Here is a 25,299-nt window from a genome sequence, read left to right as displayed (position 1 = left end):
AAATCCTATTGAAAAACATAATATACTAAATGCATTAAATCCAATTCTAAGCATATTTCCAACAGCCAACCTTATTAGGAATTTAATGGGAAGGCCCAGCAGAATGGCCGAGAGACTGTTCCTCACAATTAAGCCCAAGAGTGCGGAAGGACCAACCAAGTCAATTCAATCCCTTGGCCCATACTTAACCGGAGAGCACCAGGATACTAGTCCCTCACAACTAAGCACAATAGTGCAGAGTGACCAACCAATTCAATGCGACCTCTTGTCCCACAAGCTAGCCAGCTTGAGGGAGGCTAACTAATTGGGGAAAAAACAGTACTGCTGCACCACCATACCAAGTTTCCTCACCAATCCAGACATGATTGCTTCAAAGAAAAATTAAATGAATAATTACCAATGTTTCTTGATGGATTGGCAATCCAATTCAACAAATAAATTAAGGGTTCATAAGAAATTTCATAATAAACTATAGATTCAACCATATTGCATACCAATCACTTTTGATAAAAACAAATCATTACCTTTACTGAATTTTATTTAGACCTCAGAATTCTGATCTTGATCAATGCCTTTCTCCAAGTGACAAACAGCCTCTATGATGATCTAGACTCAATGCCTAAGAAGATCTAGCAAATTGTAAATGAAAAAGATCAAGATTTTCAAGAGACCACCTTCAAACAATTGCAAGCAATTGTTGTAAAACAACAGAACAAAATGACAACTCCTCTACATTTTCTTGCCTATGCATTGACGCACAAATACTATAGCACCCAATATACTAATTTGCTAAGAAAGCTACTACCTGTTAATTGTTGGTTTTTGTACCACTACATAACATATAGCAATTGAACCCCTGATATGGAATATCAAATCCTCAATTCCTCTCTTGAAAAGTTTATACTAATGAAGACATAAGCAAAACTCCAATGTTCCTTAAACCTATGGATGCTAACTCAGTATATCAATGTGATTTGCTAGTAATCACGTAGGCAGCCTTACACTATTTGTTTGAGGACAACTTGGCCTTTTGGTGGGATGATGGTGACAATGGCTTTTTATGAGTTCCAGATGATGTTGATCGAGATGGTGATGGTGATGGAGGGTAAATGTTCTAATGACTTACGCCTTCCTAACTTTCTTCTTCAAAACTCCAACTGCTAAACTACTTGTTATTCTACTCCTACTCCTATGAATGGAAAGATTAGCAAATGGACGGAGATTGAATCTAATGAAAGCTAACTAGTGGCTCCAGCTCCATAGATGCAATGATTCAAGGGAAAGGAACTAGTTTACCACGCAAGGCTTCCCAACAAGCCACTAGGATGCTAGTGGCCTAGTTATAGATCCCTATCAAACATCCACTAATACTACCATGCAACTATCCATCTACTTTTCTCTCTACTTAACAACTTGAAATGAAATCTATTTTAACAATTTCAAAGAAAATCTAATTTTAACTATTGGACGTAGAAACCATGCAACAATACGAAAAGTTCTTAATCACCATGCAAGTCACAACAATGAGAAAGAAAAGCAATTTTGGCATTATCTTATCAACAATTTTCTCCCACCTTTTACAAATGAGAGCAAATGGCCTTATATAGAGGCCAAAATTTACAACCAACAGTAGAGATAAAGAGGCAAAACCAACGATCCAGATTGGATCCTATAAACCCTAATTAGGGTTGCCACCCCATCGGCCAATGAGAAGACGCCACCTCATCAATGGACCAATGAAAAAAAAAGGAAAAGTGGCAACCAATGAGAAGGCACCAAAATGATGGCCAATCAAAATCAGACACCTACCCCATCCTAGAAGAAAGAGAAATTGCCACTTGGGCTTACATCAAATGGTCTTCTAATATAAATCTACCCTTTTCTTTCATCTTTTTAGCCAAGGCAATGAACTTGGCTAGCCTTTCGTTGACTTCCTTCATGGGAGGACAAGGTGTATGTTTCGTCTTGAGCTCAGCTAAATTCACCATGCTGCTTGTTGCTTGCAGTGTCTTCTCATGGTCCTTCTCATACTCTTTTGCGTATCCGATAATGGCATTGAGGGAGGCAAGGGTGCCCAAATGTTTCTTCTTGATAGCAACCTTCCCCAACTCATCCAATCTCGATCCGAAATCTGTCTCATTGATGTTCTCCTCTTTGATATCTTCAAAATCAAGCGTAGCCCCAACGTTGCTCATCATGGTTGAAATGGAAGTGTCAACGCCTGGGTTGTGCTGTGCAATCTCGCTCTGTACCTCTTCAGGTATTCTCAATCTAATAGTCAAGGCAACAAACCAAGACTCCACCGTACTCAATCCTCATTCATCAATTAGCTTGGCCCTTTCCAAATATTTCTGTGGTAGCTCAATGAATGCCTGTAGTCTGGGAATAGCTAAATCCTTTACTAGAAGGAAATCCTTCCATTCACCTTCAAATGTTCTGAATTTATCTCTAATAGCCACTAATGACCTGAATGTGGAGACAAAGGAAGGCAAGAAGTTTCGCCCGTTTTGGATTGTATCATGGATCCAATCCTTGACTTCATGCAACTGAGCCGATATCTCTTCTATGTTGCTCCCACTGTCTTGAGGAAGGGCTGCCTAGTGCAATTGTTGGATAGGCTGGCAATCTCTCTAATACTTGTTCTTGGCTTCCAACTTTATGATCCTTTCATTTGCCTTCCTCAACCTTTCTCTGATTGAAACTATGCCCTCCTGGATATCCTCACATTCCATGTCATCCGTGTTTCTTCCCAAGTTATGCTCTATTATCTTGTATTCCTGAGCTGCAATCTCATCCAATGCCTTGTTAACCGTTGGTATAGCAATTTGAACCTTTCGATGACCATCACTGTCGCTCCTAATCACCTTTGCCACTATTTTTGCCATTTGTTTCTGGTTCTCGCTATCACCCTTTTCCATTAATCCTTGGATGTATTCAATTGTTCGTGCAGTTACTACCTCGCCTCTTGGCATAAGCATTTGCCTTAACCATAGGGGTGCGGTGCATCTCCCCAAATCTAGATTTGGTTCAACTAGCCAATCATCACCAATGGCCACAGGCGCCTAGCTTACTTCCTCAATATCAATTGACCCATCTTCTTCTCCACTAGAACTGCCATGTCGTCTCCATGTTGATTCTCTGAGAGAAGAGAGTACTCAGTGCTGTCATTGTAACCACTTGATTCTGAATCGAAACTCACCTCTACCATGGCCCCTTGTTCACTTGTGTTATCTTCTTGACCTCTAGCCTCAATTATACTTTCCCTTGATGGCACTACATTCTATCTCTTTGCTGGAGGTTCCTGATGTTCTTTACCCTTTTCAACCTCCAAACCTCTCTTCTTCCTTCTAATTGTTCCTTGCTGCTGGCTACCTCCTTCACCCTTCTGTCCAACTAATTCCGCTGGACCTTCCTTTGGCTTCATCTTCTCATAAGTAAGGTGTACCCTTTGACTCTGTAATTTTCTCAACTTCCCATTGTCCCACGTCTCGGTGTACAAATCAATTGCCCTTGTAACTACCTCCAAGGAAGGATCCTGATGATTCGTTCCAATCCACTGGACTCAACTCTATCCCCTCCACTGTATCATAATCTTCTCTTAACACATTTTCATCATCCTCCAATTGATCAAGAATATCAAGGCCTCTCCACCTGATTGCCCTCATCATGTTTACTGACAATCTTGAGAAAGCTAGCTTCCTCACGTGAAAGTCATCCTGTGCATTGGCCCAAAAATCTTCTATAGTAGGGACATGTTTGAATGTATTTCCATGAGATGCCTTGATAAGACCATTAGGATCAAATCCCCGCCTTGCTCTATACCATGCTAGATGATACCATTCCAATTCTTTCTTTGTAGCTGCAAAGGCAATAGGATTGGGACAACTATCATTACCAATTCCAAATGAGAAGGTAATGCCTATCTCACCTTTGAGTTTCATCATTCTGTCATAATGCTCAAGTTGCCTAGCCAATTCCATCAAAACTACCTTGTCAGGTGGGTACCTTGGAAGTCTCTTGGGACAAACTGTACTTCTTGCTACTCTAATATATGTGAATTGCGAAAATTGGATGAACCAACTCCCATATTTCTTAATCTTTGCTTCTGCTTCCGATGAGAGCCTCTTAGCAAGTGTCCCTTGTAATACCCCTATTGTCTTCATGGCAAACGCGTCACAGAATATTTTATAGTCTTTGTTGTTGTGCAAGTGAAGTTGTGGATAGCATTCATGCACCAAACATTGCCTCGACCCATTGCCAATTACTCCTAAGGCCTTAAGCCTAGATTTTCATACAACCTCACAATCAAATAGAAAAGATAGGACGCCATATAGAATTGCTTTTGGTTTTGCACGGTCCTAAGTTGCAATTCTAGATTCTCCCTTATGATCCTAGCCCAATCAAATCTTCTTTTTCCTTTTTCAATTTTATCAATAAAGAAGTACATCCAGTTTTCGAATTGCATACCTTGAGCTAGGCCCATGATCCGACTGAAAAGCACAATGAGATCGCCATACTCTGATTTGAAATCTAATACAGTGAGCCTTGATGACCTGGTAACTCCCTTCTTGCCTTCATGTAGCCAATCTTGCTTTAGATGAATGAAATAAGCCTCCTAGTTATCTTGGAATAACTTAGCTACCTGATCCATCATTACCACTGTCATGCTTTTGTACTGGGGGATATTGAATGCTTCTTCGATCACTTGTCAGCCAATGTTGGCTAACACTCTCTTCCCTTCATCAAAAATGATGGATTTACTAACCAAATCAAACTGGGATGCACATTCCATTAACAATTCTAAACAAGGCAAGGTAGGAGGAAAGGTCGCCACGTGTACAATTTCGCTCCTGTATATCTTCTTTGCCATGGGGGATTGTCCTTCCTTCAGTCTGTCCTTTAGCTGTATCATGTTCACTGTACCGATATTGGTATCGGTTATTTGCCTCACTTTCGAGAAAGAGGTGGTCTTAGGCATCATGTTTTCCTTGTTTTTTTTAGTATTCATTCCCTTAGGGTTCTTGCTTGCACTAACATCTACCATCCTAAACACTTATTTCTGCCCCTTCGTTCTAAGTGATATGGACTATCCTTATCGATCTCCAACCTTCTTTCTATCAATTGATTCTAACTTATTTCTGCCTCGCCCATTCCTATCACTACACTTATCAATCTCCAATCTTCAACTTAGAGGTGGGACTACCACTTATTTTTGCCCCTTCATTACCTTGGGATAGACTACACTTATATCTCTCAACTTCATTCCTAGGGTGGTCTAGCTTATTTCTGCCTCACCAAGTATCCTGTCATGAAGTCTACACTTATCTCTCCAAACTTCAGCCTATAGATGGGATGATGAAGTGGTGGATGATGAATGCAAGAAGAACATAAGGGAAACAAAACCAAGCACAAACAAGGAATGGAATCCACCTTTAAACCAACCTTCAGCTCTAAAATGAATTGAATTTTACCTTTACCAATAGTCGGGCTTTCTTTGAATTCGGATCAAACCTAAGAAAATTCAAATCTCCTTGCAAAATCAGAATTTTAAGCTCTTTGAAACTGCCCACACTTTGCCAAAAATCAAACTTCAATCAAGCATCCTCTACCAAATACAAATTGCCCAAATCTGATGCATAATTGCAGCCCCTTAAAAAAAAAATCAGTCCTCCACCAAATCACCAAGGCAAGAGGAAGTACAGATCTGTCCTATTAAAATCGCTAAGCAAAAAGAAATGCCTCTTGAAAAAAATCACCAAAGTCTTCTAAGCTGCTTCTCCAAAAAAAAATCGATAAACACTTGAGAAGGCTGCCTTCCAAAAAATCGTCCAAGACACAAAATCTGATCCTCCAAAAGAAAATCGCCAAGGCACAAAGAAGATCTGCTCCAAAATAATTCGTCCAAGGCAAGAGAAAATCTGCTCCAAGCTAGGAAAAAAATCGGCAAGTAGAGAGAGCTGCTTGAGAAATCACCAAGGCAAGAAAGGAAGGCTTGATGGAATGAGAAATGAAAGAGGGGAGAAGCCCTCTTATACCAAACTTCACACACTCCTCCAAGCTGGTCAACTCCCCTTGGGAGAGACAAAAAATTAAATTAGGCCACCATTCATGGTCCAAATTTAAATGCCAAGCTAAAAATTTATTTTGCCTTAGTGAAATTTGCATTTTTAATTGTCGGTTAAGACCAAAATTGCAAAATAAAATTAAGAAAACCTTGGACATGTTAAACATTTCATTCAATAACATTTTAAGTAATTAAAATATCATTTAAAATTGCATTTAGCAAGCCAAAATCAATTTTTCAATTTTAATTTACCAATCTCTTTAAATATTTTTAAAATTTTCAAGGCAATTTTAACCAATTTAATGCAAAATTTTGCAATTAAGTCCATTTCGATTTTGCAATGCAATTTCAACCATTTTTCTAGCATTCAAAATCGATTTTCCAATTTTAATTTCACTACCAAAACGTTTCTTTTTTCACCGAAAAATTCAAGATTTTCCAAAACAATTAAATCTAAAAAATTTCATTTTGAAAATGTTCAAGTCTATACAATTATATCCAATTTTCAAAATAAATCGTCTAAATCCGAAAAATATGTAAATTTATCCTGTCAGGTATTGTTCTAACCATTGAAAAAATGTTGTCTTTGAAATTTGTTTGGCCTAAGGATAAAATTACAGGTTCTGAAAAATCAAGCTAAGACCAAGTGAAAACCAAATCTAACCACGTCTCTTTTCACCCGAAGGCGTACAAGGCATAAAATTTTCAAAATCAAAATTTTTGGACAACTTCAAAAAAATTTATCAACGCAATTGAAAAAGGGGGGTCCCCAAAATTTTGGGGCGATGGTGTGAGGACCTCACAACACCAGCCTATAGAGATTTAGAAGTGTCTAATGGATAGAAGGCAGCATTTGAAAGACTCTTTCCTAATGATGATATGCAAGATTTGATTATGGATGAGTTCATATAGTTTGTGGATGCAAAATGTCAAAGTAATAATGTTCTTCGTCATCGATTAAGGAAGGATGATCATAGTTGGTGGTAGCTCCGTGGCCAAAGATTCCAAACATTGCAGCCCCGTGCAATCAAAGTTATATCACATGTTTAACTTTTTTTTTAAATAACTATTAGTTTACTTTGTCTTCATGCATTACTAGAAATTATAAGAAGCAAGATTAATAATTTTATTTTAATTGTTTACATTGTCATATCTTCATAGGTTGCTAGTTTATCTGCATCGGAAAGAAATTGGAGCACATATTCATCCACTCAGTGAAGTGCAAATAGGTTGCAATGAAAAAGAGCGGACAGCTTGGTATTTGTGCATTACAACATGTGTCTCCTCTCACACAAGAGTAAAGAATAAAAAGAAGGGGAGATAATGAGGTGGGAAGTAAATGCAGAGATTGCAGACTTCGATGCTTTCACTTCTCAGCTTGCAATTGAAGATTTTGACACCAATACTATTACCGCTGCTGCTGATCCCATTGGCCTTAGCTCTATTGCTGAGTCAACTAATGTTGAAGAAGAAGAAGAAGAATATTAATAAATTTTTAATCCATTAGTTGAACTTGAAATAATGATACTTGAACTTGCTGTTATTTAATTTTAATGTTTTGAATCTTTGATGTTGAACTTGAAATATATGATGGTGTGATTGCAATTCGTGATGCTATGATTACAGCTTTTTGGTATATGGTGTTTTTGTTGTTTAAATCATATGATCTTATGATACTATGTGACATTCTAATTTTAACTCACGCTTCTAGGCTTCATAAATATGCATATATATATTTTTACATGTTTTTGTGTGAATGAACCCAAACCCCTTTCCAAAATTTTGCCGTATCTATGAACCAGTTCTTCGAACTCAAAATTGAACCACGAACTTAGAATAATATTGCATTAACAATGAACCCTTAAATAGAGTTTATAGATGCTAATTAAAGCGTAGTCTAAGAATAGACTTAATTGAGAGAAACAAAAAGGAAAGCCTAAATGACCATCAACTAAGGTTTTAGAAGAATAGGCTAACTATAGCAAGAACCTAAGATACTAAAAATTATCTAATACCCTCCCTTAATAGTCACTCTATCAACTACCCTACACAAGAAAAATACATGTCTTGTAGATACAAATACATCAGAACATTTTGTTGTTGTTGAGACCCCCATATTACAGAATGCCAATGACCAAGAGTAGCCTAGAAAAAAAATAGAGTTGGCACTCCCCTTCTTTAGAATGATTTGTGATAAGAGAGTAGAGCCTACCACTAACTCTTGACTAACCCTTCAAGAATCTGCAAGATCGTTGACCAAAAACCATTAGAGAAACATCCAACCTGATGTTGGATAACAAAATTGTCCTTTCCTGGAAATAGAGATACGCTAGGAACAAATGCAGAACCCTCCAAACTATTGCAAATGAGCAAGATGCACAAAACGGACTACAAAATACTATGATTTGAAGAGTACAAAGCATCACTTTTTTAGGAAAAATGGTAAAAACCCTAAAATAACATCCCACACAAACGTCGCATATTACAGAAACCAAAAACAGAATTTGAGGAGAATAATCAACCAAAACCAAACACAATTTGTGAGGTGAAAATTTGATCAAAACCAAACATGAATATTGAGGTGAAAAATCAATCAAAACCAAACAAAAGCAGAGATACGAATGAAAGAATATGGAACTTCGTTTTTAAGAAAATACAATAAAATCCAATTAATTTTTTTTCAAGGGAAAAAATAATGAAAAACACACCAAATAATTTTTGAGGAAAATTTATTAAAACCATAGTTACACCACCCTACAGGATGGAGGGACGGGGGGAGTAGGGGTGTGTATAGTATACATATGGTACTTAAAATGCTAGTTATGAAAAGATGTACTACAATTATACAATATAAGATATAAAGATGTAAAAAACTCAAACATTGAACACTGCATTGAAATTTTGAACTGGAACATCATAATTCATGATCAGATGACAAACAATGAACATTGAACATCAACAAATGAGAGAGTGTCAAATTATATAATTTTAAATTTATAATATATATATCAGTCTTCAGCTATAGAAATGCAAATGTGAATAAAAATGAAGAATAGAAGGCTTTTGAACAAAGGAGGAAGGAATGGGCCCCACATCCCATTATAACAAAAATAGAACTAAAAAATATTAAAATAATGCCTTATTTTTTTTAATTTTTTCATGTCCCCCATCTTGTTGCCGTGATAGACCTCCCAGCATCCCCCACACCCATAGGAGACGTCTCGCCATCTCGAAGATGTCTCCAACGGAGATGGTGCTGCCCGAGACACCGAGACTCCATCTCAAGTGCGGCCCGATTTTGGTGGGGGGACACATCCCCGTATTACACTGATTAAAACCTTCCCATAATAAGAGCTTATCAGAATGCATAGAAGGCGAACTCCTCATCTAACTACGGAGCAACTAAGTCCCTTTGTGTGAAGACTACACAACTGCCAACCATTCCCTATAATATTTCTTCGTGTGACCAAGCTAGTGACAATAATTGCACTCCACACTCTTCTTCTTTGAAGATGTCGCAGGTTCAGCTAATCATTACTACTAAGAGAACTGAGAGGTACCTGTGTTCTTTTTTTAGGATTGCAATAGAAAGGCCACCTATTTAGAAGAGCAAGAACATTGTTGCTTCCATCTATCCTGATTCATAAGCTTGTTGCAGAGATAAAAGAATGTCAAGGCAACAATAGTAGAAGTGATATTGAACGTCTCTATGAAGTGCTTGTAGGATAGGGGGAGCCTTTCAACGTGATCACTACCATATCTTCTTCCTTCATATTATGGCCAATAGCTTCTAGCAAGTCATGCAAATCCTTGATTTTCAGCAAATGTGCCTAGAGAGTTGTCATCTCATCCATCATGATAGAAACCAACAAATTCTTCAAGAAGAAAGTGCGACTCTTGTCGAACATCTCCTAAAGATCCTTCAAGATGTCCCAGATTTCTTTAGTTGTTTTACCGGAAAGCACCTAAGGGAGACAAACATCTGCAATTGAAAGTTTGAATAGCATAACAACTTCTCGATTACATTCATCTCATTTATCCTGATCTGCCTATACTTGAGTAGGATGAACTTTTTTGCCCAAAATGATCTTATCAAGACAACGATATTCAAATATCAACATCTACTACTTCTAGGTGTTGTAACTATGGCCATTAAACCACTAACTGCCCTCCAACATAATGTTGGTCAAAGATGCCATCATTGAAATGGAGGTTGTTGGTCAACCTAGTAAAGACAAAAATTAAGGAAGAGCACGCTGAAAAACTAAAACTTAATAAGAAAAGAAACTAGATGAATGTCAAAAAAATTGTAAGAAAAAAATCTTTTTTTTAATTTGAATATCAGAAAACCCCAATCAATTTTAGCAGTTAAAAAACTAGAAACAGAAAAGTCGAAATAAACGGATTAGGGTTGGGAGAAATATTGAAAAAAAAAAACCATAAGGCGCGGTTGTGAAGAATGCTAAAAGAAATTGCCAAAGAAAACCTAAAAATAGCCAAACAATGGGCACAGGCTACATGTCTAAAACATTGGTTGTCTTGTATTGGCGTCAAAATCTTCAATTGCAGAAAACACTGAGTTTAGGATCAGTAATAGTATTGGCGTCAAAATCTTGCAATGCTAAGTCTAAAACATTGGGACAACCAATGTTTTATACTAACTTTAGACTTTCTGGTGTTTTCTGCAATGCTGAGTCTAAAACATTGGTTGTCCCAATCTGAATCTATGAACCACTGAGTTTAGGATTAGAACTTCGAGAGTACAGAAGTCCATAATCTGGAGTGCCCTTCACATAACGAAGCACATGCTTCGCTGCCATCCAATGATTAGCCTTAGGAGCTGTCATAAAGCGTGAACTATGGCTAAGTGCAAAGCTGATATCAGTCCTGGTAGTGGAGAGGTAGATGAGACTGCCTACTAGTTGCCTGTATGTAGTATCATCAACGAAAGGAGAATAAGACTTTGTTAGTAACTTGAGACCTTCCTCCATACGTGTAGATGCAAGTTTGTAATAATGCATTCGGAATTTGTCTAACAAGGCGCTGGCATATTTGGACTAAGAGATGAATATACCAGAAGACTGTTGCCAAACTTCAACACCTAAGCAATAATGCATGAGCCCAAGGTCAATCATATCAAAAGACTAACATAAATTCTGTTTGCTCCCTGAATCAAAGATGTTGAACTATATGATGATCAAATCATCCACATAGATAATCAAAAGGATGATGTCACTATCAGTAGTCTTGATGTACAGATTTGAGTCGGAAGAACTCCTCTTGAAGCCTTGATCACTGAGGTACTTATCAATCTTTATGTACCATGCCCGAGGGGCCTGCTTCAAGCCATAGAGAGCTTTTATCAATCGGAGAACCTAATGGTCTTTACCAGCAACCTTGAAACCAAGAGGCTACGTCATGTAGACCTCTTCATGGAGATCACCATTCAGGAAAGCACTCTTGACGTCCATCTGATGGACTTTCCAGCCAAATAGTACTACCATGGCTAGGACTAATCTGATGGTGCTCATCTTTGCAATAGGAGCAAATTTCTCCTCATAATCAATGCCCTGACAATGAGAAGAGCCCTTCGCCACTAAACAAGCTTTGAACTTGTCCAAAGTACCATCTGATTTGTATTTGATTTTGTAGACCCATTTGCAGCCAATGGGTTTCTTCCCTTGTGGAAGATTAGAAAGGACCCAAGTGTTGTTCTTCAGCAGGCTCTGGTGTTTAGACATCATGGCTTGTTCCCACTCTGGAATTCCTTTAGCCTCGGAATATGTTTGAGGTTCAAACACACTATGAATGTTGGCCATAAGAGCAAAGTTAACAGAATTTGTAGTTTTGCTCTTTTTCCGAGCAATTCTCCCATCAATGAGCTCATCATCACGAAGATCAGCAAGTGTCATAGCCCACCACTTAGGCCAAATAAGAGAATGACCAATAGTAGTACTAGGAGATGCTTGATCAGCAGGATCCTCATTAGAAGAAGCGGGATCAAACTCAGGTGAAGCATCTACAAAGCGAGGTGAACCTCCAAGAGAAGCCAGAGGAGTCTGTACAGGTATCACTAGAATAACTAGCGCTACAAGAGCTACTGGAGCCCTCCCATCAGGTGGACCTAATGGAAGCCGAACTCCCAAATCATGAGCCATCATAGGCCGGTCTGTTAGATCAGGAACAGGACAAATAGGCATTAATGGTCCTCGCTGCTCATCAAAGACTACATCACGACTGTATATGAGACGAGATGTCAACATCAATTAGGCGGTAGGCTTTGTGAAGACTCCTATATCCAGCAAGCATCAGTTTCTGACTCTTAGCATCCAACTTGGTGCATGACGCATCAGGGATCCAAACAAGAGCAAGGGAGCCAAAAACCTTCAAGTGACTAATTCTAGGCTTGCGACCTAACCAGGCCTCTTCCGGAGTTTTACCTTTGACCGCCATTGTGGGTGACTGGTTCAACAGATAAACTGCAGTGTTAACTGCTTCTAACCAAAACTTCTTCGGAACATGTCTGTGTCTGAGCATGGAACGAACCATCTTGGTGATTGTCCTGTTCCGACGTTTAACTACATTGTTCTATTGTGGCATGTGGGGTGTGGTTAACTGCCGTTTGATGTCATGTGTATCCAAGAAGCTGGAGAAAACATTAGAACAAAATTCCCCCCCATTGTCTGATCTAAGAGTAATAATACATTTCCTAGACTCTTTTCAAACTAAGGGTTTAAACTTCTGAAATACAGTAAATGCATCTGATTTCTTTTTAAAAAAATACACCCACATTTTTCTACTGAAATCATCAACAAACAACAGAAAATACCTGGACCCAAGAATAGAAGGAGTGGCCATAGGGCCGCAGATATCAGCATGAACAAGCTGAAGTACCTGAGAAGCTCGCCAAGAATCGCCACTAGTGAAAGGTATGCAATGTTGCTTCCCAGCCTGGCATGCGTCACAAACTCCAAGCTGTTGAGTCTAAATCTCTGGCAATCCAAGAACAAGCTCTTCCAGAGCAAGCTAGGAGAGATAATGCACAGTTAAGTGCCCATATCACTGATGCCAAAGTGTGCTGACAGAAGATCACCGAGCAGCCATAGCTAAGTCCTGAGAATCACCAGAATCAGAAAGTTTGAAAAGACCATGATCCTCAAGACCCACTGCAACTATAGACTTAGTCGCCCAATCAATGATGGTGCACTGATGTGAACTGAAGGTGACTACCAAGTATGGAAAATGTCGCAACAACTGACTGACTGAGAGTAGATTTAGTTCCATCCCTAGAACGTAGTACACATCAAGGAATATGAGATTCCTCCCAACAGACTGAATCTAAATGTTGCCTTTACCGACAACCATGTACTCTTCTCTGCCACCAAAAATAACAAAGTCTAAACAAGGCTGGTAGTCAGTAAACCAGTCTCTGCGGTGAGTGAAATGTCAAGAGAAACCTGAATCAATGTACCAGGCAGACGACTTCACATGATCTGCAGGTCTTTTAGCCATGAAGGCGTAAAAGGCAGATTCCACCTGCTCAGTGTGCTCTGCACTGTTCGCTTTGGGCTGCGAACCTGATTGCTTAGACTGTGCAGCTAAGCGTTTCCGACATTCAATCTTCATGTGTCCAAACTTGTGGTAGTAGTTGCATTGAATGTTCTTTCTGGAACCATCTGGTGCTGGAGCAGAAGACTTCTGTTGAGATGGTTGCTGAAACTTGCCTTTACCCTTCTGAAAGGATTTCGCAACAAAGGCTTGCTCGGTAGAGGTGAAAGTGGAGCTACTACCGAACTATTTTTCCCACCGATCTTGCTGAAGCAGTAGTGTGCAGAGTTCAATGAACTTCAAATCAACACTAGTAGATGTGATGTTGAGAGTGTTGATAAAATGCTCATAGGATTTTGGTAAACTCCGAAGAGTGATAACCACAATATCCTCTTCATCCATCTTGCGACCGATGACAAGTAGTTGATCACGAATTTTTTGAATCTAATTCAGGTGTACCTAGAGTGAGGTGCACTCATCCACGATAATAGAAAACAGAGTGTTTTTTCAAAAAGAAGGCTTTGTTTTTGTCAAAAGTCTCATGAAGACCTTTGAGATGTGTCCAAATCTCGGCAGTTGTCTTGTCGGATGGAATCTGAGAAAGTTGATCATCAGCCACGAATAATTTGAGAAGCATCATTGCCTCTCGATTATTCAGATCCCATGTATCTTGATTAGGACCCGAAGAAGTCGAACACTTCGTAACACCCAGAACAAGTTGATCGGTGTTTCGATATTCAAAAATTGCAATGATGCGCTGCTTCCAGATGCCATAATTGCGACCATTGAATTTGGAGTTATGCTCGAGCAGAATATTTGTCAGAGATGCCATGGCACGTTTTCCAATGAAAATTGTGAAAATCTGTGAAGGCATGTTCTTTGAGACAAAAATCCAAAAAACCCAAAAGAATCAGAGAGTAACCTAGAAGAGAGCTCAAAAACCCAAAAGGAATATGTTGTTAGTTTCTAGATCCGCTGGCTCAAAAATCAAGGCACCCAGAAAAAAGGACAACCCAATTGAGCTCTCAAAAAACCCACCAAGAATCTGCAATCAAAAAAAGAGTTGACCCCAAAAATTAGGGTTTTGAGCCAAAAAACTAGTTGACAAACATGGAGGTCAAAACAACATAAAAAAATGGTGTTTGCAGGTCTGAAAATGCCCAATATGTTTCAAAACACGGGCATTTTGGCTATGACGGCAGAGAGTGAAGATTTGTGGTAAAACGAACTCTGTTTGCTCCCTTAAAAATGCGGGCTATGACCTAAGAAAAAAAGGTGATCCCTCTTTAACTGAGCAAAGGTAAAAACGAGCACCAAACACAAGAAAACCATCATTATTACAGGCTATGGATCTCCCATTGTGGCCACAATTTTTCAAAGAAAAAACACACGTTTTTCCAAAGAAAAACTAAAGATATGCAGGCCACGGATTGCAAAATCGGACGCCAAACAAACCCACGATTTTCAGAGAGGATTTGTAGAAAATGAGCTGTGATTGGATGTCAGAACGGAAACCCCAACCGGGTTGTTTGTGAAAGATCAGTAATAATTTTGAAAAATTTTAACAAATAATTTCAATAGAAATTATAAATTTTTAAAAAAAGTTTGAAGGATTTGCTCAGATACCATATTACGAGGTAATTGGTAAAATACTTGCTTGTTATTAATAAAGACCGAAAGGTCAATATATACAAAAGAATGAGCCGATGTTTCCTTAGGAAACGATCGTACAGAATAGAAACATTCTATTCTAGAGAAAGCAAAAAACGAAAGCAAACTAAAGCTTAAGATATTTACAGTAGATAACCATTCACTAATAATAGACGACTTATCTATTATTGTAATAGAACAAGCACCTCAAGGCGACAAGTCGTCTATTATTGTAATAGAACAAGCACCTCAAGGCGACAATATTTGAAGATCGTCATCATTCTTTGCTTCCAAGTGTAGTAGTTCTTTCCATTGAATCTCTGACTGCCTTCTAAGAGAAGATTGGTGAGAGATGCCATGACACGTTTTTTATGCAAAAAAGTGAATATCTGAAAAGGCACGAACTTCAAGGCTGACTGACGCAAGACCTGGAAAAAATAAAAGTACACCCAGAAGAGAGCTTGAAAAACCCAGAAAGAATCTAATATTATATTTCGATCCATTGGCTCGAAAATCGAGGCACAAAAAAATGATGCACCTAGAAAAACAAAGACTGACCCAATTGAGTTCTACAAAAATCCACAAAGAATCTACCAAATAATTTTAAAACGACACAGAAAAAGAGAGTTTCGAATGAAACCCAATCCATTTGTGGAAAACCAAAAAAATGGCCGATTTGACTGGAAATCAAATGGTGGAAAGCAAAATTGTTGGACAAAAACCAAAGATAGAGAATTTAAAACACCCTAGATGCCACCCTTTGCAACAGGGTGTGTCGAAAAATGCCCAAAAGGAAGGCCATGAAATTGTAGGAAAATAGGCTCACCAAAAAAAACATCAAATGCAAGCCAAAAATGCCAAAAAATAGTCATTTTCCAAAGGAAGTTGGTTGCGCAGGCAGGGGAAACGCAGATGAAGCACGAGTTGCAAAAGAAAAGACACCTAGAGAAAATATATATACAAAAACCCTAGACGGATTTTTAGAAATAAACCCTCCAAACAAAATTTCTGAGCACATCCAGGCAAAGGATGTTGAAAACCTTATGAGTCTAAAATTTTCATGAAGAAATTAAAGATTTTCAAAACCCATTTCGAAAAATTGAAAATCTTACAAGTCTAAAAATTTCAAGTAGAAATTAAAGATTTTCAAAACCCATTTCAAGAAACAATTCAAAAAATTTCAATAATGAAATTATTATTTTTCGAAAAAAATAGCTTTGAAACCATAGTATGGTAAAATAGTGTGTTATTAAACAAAGATCATAAATGATCTATATATACAAGTATACAAAACAATATTTCTATAACGAATAAAGACAGAGAAATAGAAACATTAAGAGAGAGAAAATTTGCATATTGAACAGAGAGAATATGGAAACATAGAAGAAGAGTGACCATTAGAAATAGATGTAAATCTACGAGAGAGAGAGAGAGAGAACATTGACAACATTGCAATTTTTAATCCATAAGTTGAACTTGAAACAATGATACTTGAACTTGCTGGTATGATTTAATTTTAATGTTTTGAATCTTTGATGTTGAACTTAAATGTTTATGGTGTTTTTGTTGTTTAAATCATATGAGTTTATGATTCTACATGACATTTTAATTTTAACTCATGTTTCTAGGCTTCATAAATATGTACATATGTTTTTTATAATTTTCGCATGTTTTTGTATGAACGAACCCAAACCCCTTTCCAAAATTTTGTCATACTGGCGAACCAATTCTTCGAACTCAGATTTCGAATCGATCTCGAACTGGTAACCTAGTCTGATACCATGAAATTGTTAAAAAAAAATGAACGGAAAACACGGAATAATAGTGCATTAACAATGAACTTTTAAATAGAGTTTACAGACACTAAACATAGCATCATCTAAAACTAGACTTAACTAAGAAAACCTAAAAGGAAAGCCTAAATGACCATTAACTAAGGTTCTAGAAGAATGGGCTACATATAGCAAGAACCTAAGATACTTAAAATAATCTAATAGTAGCAACGCCAACTAAAATAGTGAGGAGATGTAGTGGACTGCTGCAATTTTCCTGGAACACATGGTGGTCTGTTTGCACATACTTCCTTGCATCAAAATCCTGGAGGAATGTGTTCGAGTATTTTTTTTTAAACTCATGCCACACCTACTTTATTACAGTGGTTGATTTGTTTTATGGTGGAACAATTCTGTGCAGTATGAATTCTACAGAATTGGCCTCCAAAAATTGGAGATACAAGGCATGAGAAATAGAACGTTTATCAATAGCCAAGCTATAAAAAACATAAATCATGTCAGAATGGGCTGAGGCCCAATAGACGTTGTTTCAAGCATTTTTGCACCCATGATGGCCCTACAAGGCCCTTTCCTGCCGTTTGAGAACTCCCTCAGACCCTGTCATTAACATATGACACAGTTCATTGCAGAACTATTATTTAGTAATTCATTATAAGTTCAGATATCACTGAAACTCTCCCATCATTGGTTGCTCTCATTACCATAGTTGGCTTGTATTATGTTGAAACTGATGAACTCCCTCGTCGCGTATGAATGACAGCAAAAATGATGAACATTAGATATAAAGGTAGGACGTGAACCCCGGATATTAAAGCAATGTCTTGGACTGTTATCTCAAACTAATAAAATATTTAAATGTTTATCTAGAACCAATATAACAAGGAGGTCATATCAGGACACCGCTGTCACTTAAAAGGATCCAGATCAATCATCGATGTAAAAATATGTTCGGTGCAATTATTGTAGCTACAATTCCATTTCTAAATGGCTAGGTCATTGGTCTTTATGATTTTTAGTTAAAAGTTGTTTCCGATGTTTTACTTCGAGACATTAATGCTCTTGATTTCATGATTAGGGGAATGCGAATACAAACCCTAAGGTATGGACTCCACAATCATTACGTGCAGATTATTGTTGTACTCTGCTCTGGTTATTTAAATGTTCCCAAGATTAAGATACTGCAATTTAAACTTCCTAAAGTATCGTCTCCAGGGTGCAATGGCAACTACAGTTACCCTATCTGAACGAACCAATCTCACGTCTCCAACATTTACCGACATTTAGCAAGGATGTGATATTGTAGTGGAACAATAATGAGTTACATGTCAGTATAGCGTTTTTTAGTAGTTAGTCCATATACTATAAGTCAGTTGTAGACTCAAAAAGAGATCAATTGTGATCATAGACTGTAAAACAGAATTAACTACTAATTTAAATCTTCAAATAGACTGCAAACTTACTTCAAATTCAATCTCAAACAAAAACAGCAAGTAAATGACTCAAACAAAAACAGCCAGTAAATGATAAGTTTGTCAGGCTATGGTGTAAAGATGATGAATCCAGTTTACCATGACCATTTTTAACAAATCTTAAGAATGAAATCAAGGGTAATTTAAACCCGAGACAAATTAATTTTGACATCCTTTCAGCCATATTCACTCGTTTGGCCTATCAAGTATTTATTTGTTGCAAAGAATGTTTCTAGGGTGTCCAGTTTAGAATAAATTTCTTCCAGTAACGTAATTTAAACCCTCACAAATTAAGTCGTAAGTGTCCTGGTTCTTAATAACTATTTCTGAGACAGAAAACCCAAAAACCCAAAAATCAGAGAAATTTTAATATAAGAATTAAGGACTAACCTTGAGCTGTACATATAGAGTTGGGCAAGCAATGCAGGCAACAGGGGACCCACTTATACAACTGAGGTGTTTTAGCTCGTCTGCGACTGTTTGGGCAGTGGATGAGTCATACCAAAACTGACTCAGCCTCCAATCCTCTGTTAACAATTGCACTTGCAAGCTTGCATTTGCATTATTATCATCATCGTTTTGAGGCTGTTTCTTTTGAAGCAAAAAATCCTGCAGAGCTGCAAGTGCATGTGAACTCAGGCATGGTCGACCGTCGTCGTCGTCATCTTCGTCTACATTTACCCCCGTAAAGTCTATGGGCACCGCATCGCTGAGCTCTTCTTCATTCTCTTTATATTCCATAGCTTCCATGCCCAAACCTTCTCTCTTCTCTTGAATTCACTGTATCTGTTTTTCAAATGGTTTGAAAGCAACCCAACCCAAGATTACAGCGGGCTGTAGAACCATAAAGCAGCTCCCTCGGAAATATATTTTATTAGTTAGTCCCCAAAATTAATTTATGTCACATGAGTAAGTCACATATTTGAAAGTTTTTAACGGTTTGATTTAATAAATCAACTATTAATTTTATTTTTCTGATTGGTTCGTGGGTTTATATTATTATTTAAGAAAAAAAAAAAAAATTTAAAAAGTGGCTTTATCGAAAGTAGACAAGATGGAATATAATTCCTCGAAAGATACAACACAAATAGATATAATTATAACAAGAGATCATTGCATCAAAGTTCCTCTTACTCAATAATTAGGAAAGGAAGAAATTAGAAAATAAACTATATGAAGAGAGAGTTAAAAAGATATATTCTTTGTAATAGTTGGAAAAGAAGGAAAATGAAGATTTATATATATGAAGACAGATTTAAAACAGAGATAATGATGATAGAAATTTATAGATAGAAATGAAGGATCTGAAGAGATTTAAAAGGGAGAGAATTATAAGTTATCATAGGGATTAATAGAGATAGTTGGAAGAGAGAAAACTTTTTTTTAAATTAAGGATTATGTTATTTTAAGAAATATTTAAATAACAATTATAAATTTGAGTTAAATCAATAAAGTGTTTATTTCTACCTTTTCCAATATAAATTTAAATATTTAATTTTAAAAAATTAGTTGTTGACTACTTCATCCAAACCAAGTAAAGATATAGTAAGTTTGAAGAATAATATTAGTTTTACAAATTTAAAATGTGAAAAAGAATTAAAACGAGATTGAAACAAAATAATTAGTTAAACATAGTGTGAAAAAAGTTAGCATTTTACGACTGACAAAAGTAAGTGACAATGTAAAAAATATATATATATATAAAATATAAAATATAAAACATTAAAAATTAAATTTAAATTGTATTTAACAAAATTTATAAAAAAAATTATAAAAATTTATCAAATAATTATATTCTTAAAATATCTTTTGTTATTCATTAATTTAATTATAATTTAGAATAAAAAAAATTAATTTAAAAATAGAATAAAATAATTTCAAATTATTATGAAGAAAAAATTAAATAAATGTATCTTTAAATGATGTGATAATTAAGTAAAATTTTAAATAAACTTAAATTTACAAATGTTAAAAAATATACATTTTAATGTTTACAATCTTTGGTAAGGAAAATGATTTAGTTATTACTGATTAGACATGCATTTGTGTTTTAGGTAGTGAGGTGGAAGTTAAAACAAGGGACGAAAGTTCATGCCTATAATGTGAATAAGATAGTATATGGTGAAATTAGAGTATGATTAGGCGACATACATTTTTTGAATATATTTTGTAGTAGAATGAGAAAATTTAAGTTCATTTATCAAGATCAAAGCAAATAGTACATTGAGTGTTTTATAAATAGAGAATCATACATCTTTAGAGAGAAATATAAGTACATATCTAGCAACTATTGCTATAGTTGTATTACTTTTGTAGCTTAATAAAAATATTAAAAGTTAGAATATGTTGTTATATCTTTGAAATGGACTAAGTACTATGACATAGTATGAAAGATAAATTGATTAAACACTTATGGCATTGATGCAGTCTTGTATAAAATATTTAATCTGTTCAAGAATTTCTCATATTCATAATTAACAAGTGTCACATAGTGGCTTAGTACTTGCCTTTAGTTTTTATATAAATATAGTTTCAATTTAATAAATTTATTATAGTTTATAAAATATTTTAATTAATAAAAATATTATATAATTATATTTTCTATAATGATATTAATTATAATTTAAATTTATATATTATTTATTAAATAATTATTTATGTATATGTTTTATTACATATATATCATGTGATATTATTATATTATAAATAAATTATAATATCTTTACAATAATAATATTTCTTAGATGATTATATAATATAAGAAATATTTGTTTTAGTATTTTTAATTGAATGAAAAAAATTATATCATAAAAATATATAATATTAAAATAAAAAATATAAACCAACTTACACTAACATGACCAATATAAGAGCTAAATGAATTCACCAATCAAATCTTAGCAAAATATTTTCTAAAAATTGTAAAGTTAAAAATCTTGCATCTATGTTATGCAACATATTAGGTTGATAACAAAAGTTAAAATCAATTAATTATGAGTTGTAGAAACTAAAAAAATTTAATCACTAGTTAAAGTCTAAAATTTAAAATGTGTCACAATAGTACTTAGCCTACCGATAAGTACTAATTAGCCAACCAGCAAGTACTAATAAGTCCACATTAAAAGTTGTAATAAATTGTGATTCCTTCAAAAGCTATGGCATTATCAAAGAAGATGAACTACTTGACTCCCTCAACATACTACATAAATTAGATATAATAATTACAAAATTAACAATAAAGATATTAAATTAATAAATAATTAAATAAAACTAAAATTCATTGTTGAATTTATTAGATATAATAATTACAAAATTAACAATAAAGATATTAAATTAATAAATAATTAAATAAAATTGAAACTCATTGTTGAATTTATTAGAGTTGATATGTGAAGAAAAATTTAAAATGCAATTAACATTAGACACTAGTAAAATCAATTGAAAAAAAATATATTAAAAAAATTAAAACTAAGAAAATTAATGACTTCAATTTTTGCCCTTCTTTTGAAATTTGTTATTTGTTTAGATAGTTTAATATTTATTTTTTGTTTTACTTGTACATTTTTATTTTAACTATAATACAATATATAATGTATTATTATATTGTATTGTTTTTTTTTAATGCAATAAATAGATTTTATAGTATTATTTAAAATACAATTACAATCAATAATTTTATTTAATAATCATTTATTCTTAGAATTTAACAAAGTAAAGAATAAATATTTAATATATTATTTCAGGACATATATATTATTTTATATTTAAAATATAAAAGATAAAAAAATTCCTAAACAAATCATAATTTTTATTTGACATAATTAAAAAATTAAATAATTATTCTATATAATTTTAAATGATCTAAAATTGATTTTCTTTCTTTCTCTAGTAAAATTTTAAAAACAATAATATAATCCATAAACATTTTCTACAATTTATGAATTGCAAAAAAAAAAAAAATTTAAATTTATTATCTATCTAATCATTGCTAACTAGAAATAAATTTATTATAAAGTACAATTTATAAATTAATATTTAATTAAAAATTATTAATTGTACGACATAATTGAAATAAAAATAAATAGAAAGCAAAATTAAATATAAATTTAATATGAACAAAGTTATACTCAAGCTTCCTTTCCAATGTCATGTCAATGAACGGATTTGAATGTAAGGGTCTTTTAGTTTTCCATTACATTGTGAATAGAAGGCCTCTTTGTTGAAAGTAGTTTTCATGCTTATGTTGGAGAAAATGAAAAGTGAAATCAAATTCACTCACCTATGGCAATGGTGAAAATAGTGTGCGGCATGCAACCCACAATAACACAAATATGGCTCCCTGCCAGACTGTTCCAGTGAAACATCAGATTTTGACTATGTAAAACTTAGAAAACTGATCAATTAAATGTTTTGAACATAAATAAAATGCAAATAACATCCCTCTTTGTGGCCAAGTTAAGGTGGATTACAACATGCATGTCAATCTAGATTTAACCCATCTCTCGACTCTTCCTTTGAGCCCTCTACTACTGTGATGAAAAATTAGATGTTTTTTGAGGGCATCTGTTTGAGGATGGTCGCCCATGGAGGGTCATTCATATTCTATAACAAATTCATGGCAGCCTCAAGAAATATCAAGAATCTCCAAAATTTTTGAGGGAAGTTTCTAGATTTATTGTAATGCCCCGCCCGGAGATCCTTGGAAACAAGGATGAAATACAAGCCAAGAATTATTTTTTACAAGTATGAATGCACAAGACATCATACAGGGATCACAAAGATCGCAACGGAAGACTTCACCACAATCTCGACAACCAATGAATCTCCGAACGCAACTACCAAACTGACACACACAAACAAAGCCAACAATGACCATGCACATGATGAGGGCTCGAAGAAATGACCACACATCAACAAAACACCTAGCTGGGGTAAAATGCATAATCCTAAAATTTGGCTAATCTTGAAATCCTGAAACCCTAAAAATTTCCTAGAATCTTTATCTTATCTCCGAGAGGTTTGAAACCTATCTCAAAAGATTCGTCGCATATATTAAAATATATCTTAAATATAACGAATTAAATATGCATCAACTTATAGTTAAATGATATATTTTAAACCCTAGAGGACTACAACAGAAACACACAAAAAGGATTTGAAAGAAAACAACTTGAATCCAAAAAGCAACAACATAGGGTCGAAGAACACCGAAAAGGGTATCCAAAACAACTCTCAAAAAGTTCGGATCAAATCGAAAAGTTCCCACTGCCGGCCTGTGTAGGTTTTTACAAAACCCGTGCGATACTTTAATACAGTACTAAAAAGTATCAAGCAACATTTCTAAAGGAGGGCGACACTTTCAAAGTTTGAGCAATACTTTTCTCAAGGGCATGTGATACTTTTAGGGTATCGTACAACATTTCTCCAAAGGAGGTGCAATACTTTCTAGTATCGCACGACATTTCTCCAAGAGGCGTGCGATACTTTCCAGAATCATACGACACAATTTCTATGGGTGTGCGATACATTTTTATGTCACACCATGCTGATAAAATGTCGCCCATAGAAACACAAAAACACTTAAGAAAAACAAAAAAGGGGAAAAACTAAGAAAAACTGAGTTCAGAACCTCCACACAAGGTAGTATCGGATCCGCATAGATCGAGGAGCAAACACTCGAGTGCATAATCAACAAGATGCCAAGATCAAGAAGGAGATACATCTACCATCTAAAACTATAGCAGAAAAGAACGTACTGAAATAAACATCGCAATGAACAAAACAACCAAATTAAGTACGCATTTCTTTCCAACCGTCAATAGCATCATAAGACCATCATGGATCCTAGCCATCCCAAGCCACTGATTGGATCGTTGGTACTGTCGTAATAGGGACATCACTACTAAAACATGCAACAATATAAGCATAAGGAATCTAACATGCTAGTAGAAAAGCATAAGATAATCCTACAGTAGATAACATCACCTATCACATGCTAAACATCAATAAGCAATAGATATGCTGCTACAACAATTCACATCATCTAATCATATGCTAAACATCATAATATGGGAATGCGTCAAATAAACTAACATCATCTAAACATGATATCCAAGCATTCCAATGAAAGCATAAATCACAAGAAAGCATACTCTGGAACCCAAAGTACCAAGTGAAAACATCTAGCAATGATCACACTAGGACAAAAGATCATCTTTGTACACCGATCCCTAGTAGTGGTGAAGGTAGCTATGCCTCCCAACCACGTGGCACCCGTAGGTCCACACCCGCCATGCTAATGGAGATAATGATCCAACCACACACATGCAAAACAAACATCCATGGCTAACACTCACACTAGGCAGTATGATGACTGAATCCAAGACACCGACAATGCATAACTATGGGTCTTGGTCAGACATCTCAAAGGCTACTATGTATGGACTAACATCATGGAGAGTCGCTTGGCATCAAAAGCCCAAGCTAGGACTTGTGCAGATTCAACATCCCTCAACAAAAAGGCTCTAGCACCTCAAACATTTTATCATCTTAAGATTATTACAACCCAGTATTTTATTTAATTATCACGTAATTAAAGCTTCATTCGCCAACCCTCGGGGCACAATGATCACCAAGCTGCGAGGTAGAAGCCCCCTCCATATGCTACCCTACCCTACCCATGCTCATCCAACGATGAGTGCTCGTAGGCATGCAAATTCCCAACCCATCCCAAATGATCACAACTTTCGAAAGTACCACGAAAGATCAGGCCCCA

The 25,299-nt window shown here is 35.5% G+C and overlaps 1 protein-coding gene across 1 annotated transcript in view; it reads right to left on the bottom strand.

The window, feature by feature from the left end:
- LOC149553115 (nucleic acid binding / methyltransferase) overlaps positions 1–19,409 on the bottom strand; it is a 115,517-nt gene extending 96,108 nt beyond the window's left edge. The window contains exon 1 of the mRNA XM_089788630.1: positions 18,915–19,409. Within this exon, the coding sequence (XP_089644756.1) occupies positions 18,915–19,274 (360 nt within the window). The 5' untranslated portion in view covers positions 19,275–19,409. The remainder of the gene's footprint in view (positions 1–18,914) is intronic.
- Between the last annotated feature and the right edge of the window lie 5,890 nt (positions 19,410–25,299).

The sequence above is a fragment of the Cupressus sempervirens genome, chromosome 6, assembly GCF_028749045.1.
Source record: "Cupressus sempervirens isolate cs-2001-9-10 chromosome 6, ASM2874904v1, whole genome shotgun sequence".
Taxonomy (NCBI): Eukaryota; Viridiplantae; Streptophyta; class Pinopsida; order Cupressales; family Cupressaceae; genus Cupressus; species Cupressus sempervirens.
This window is presented reverse-complemented; position numbering and strand designations above follow the sequence as displayed.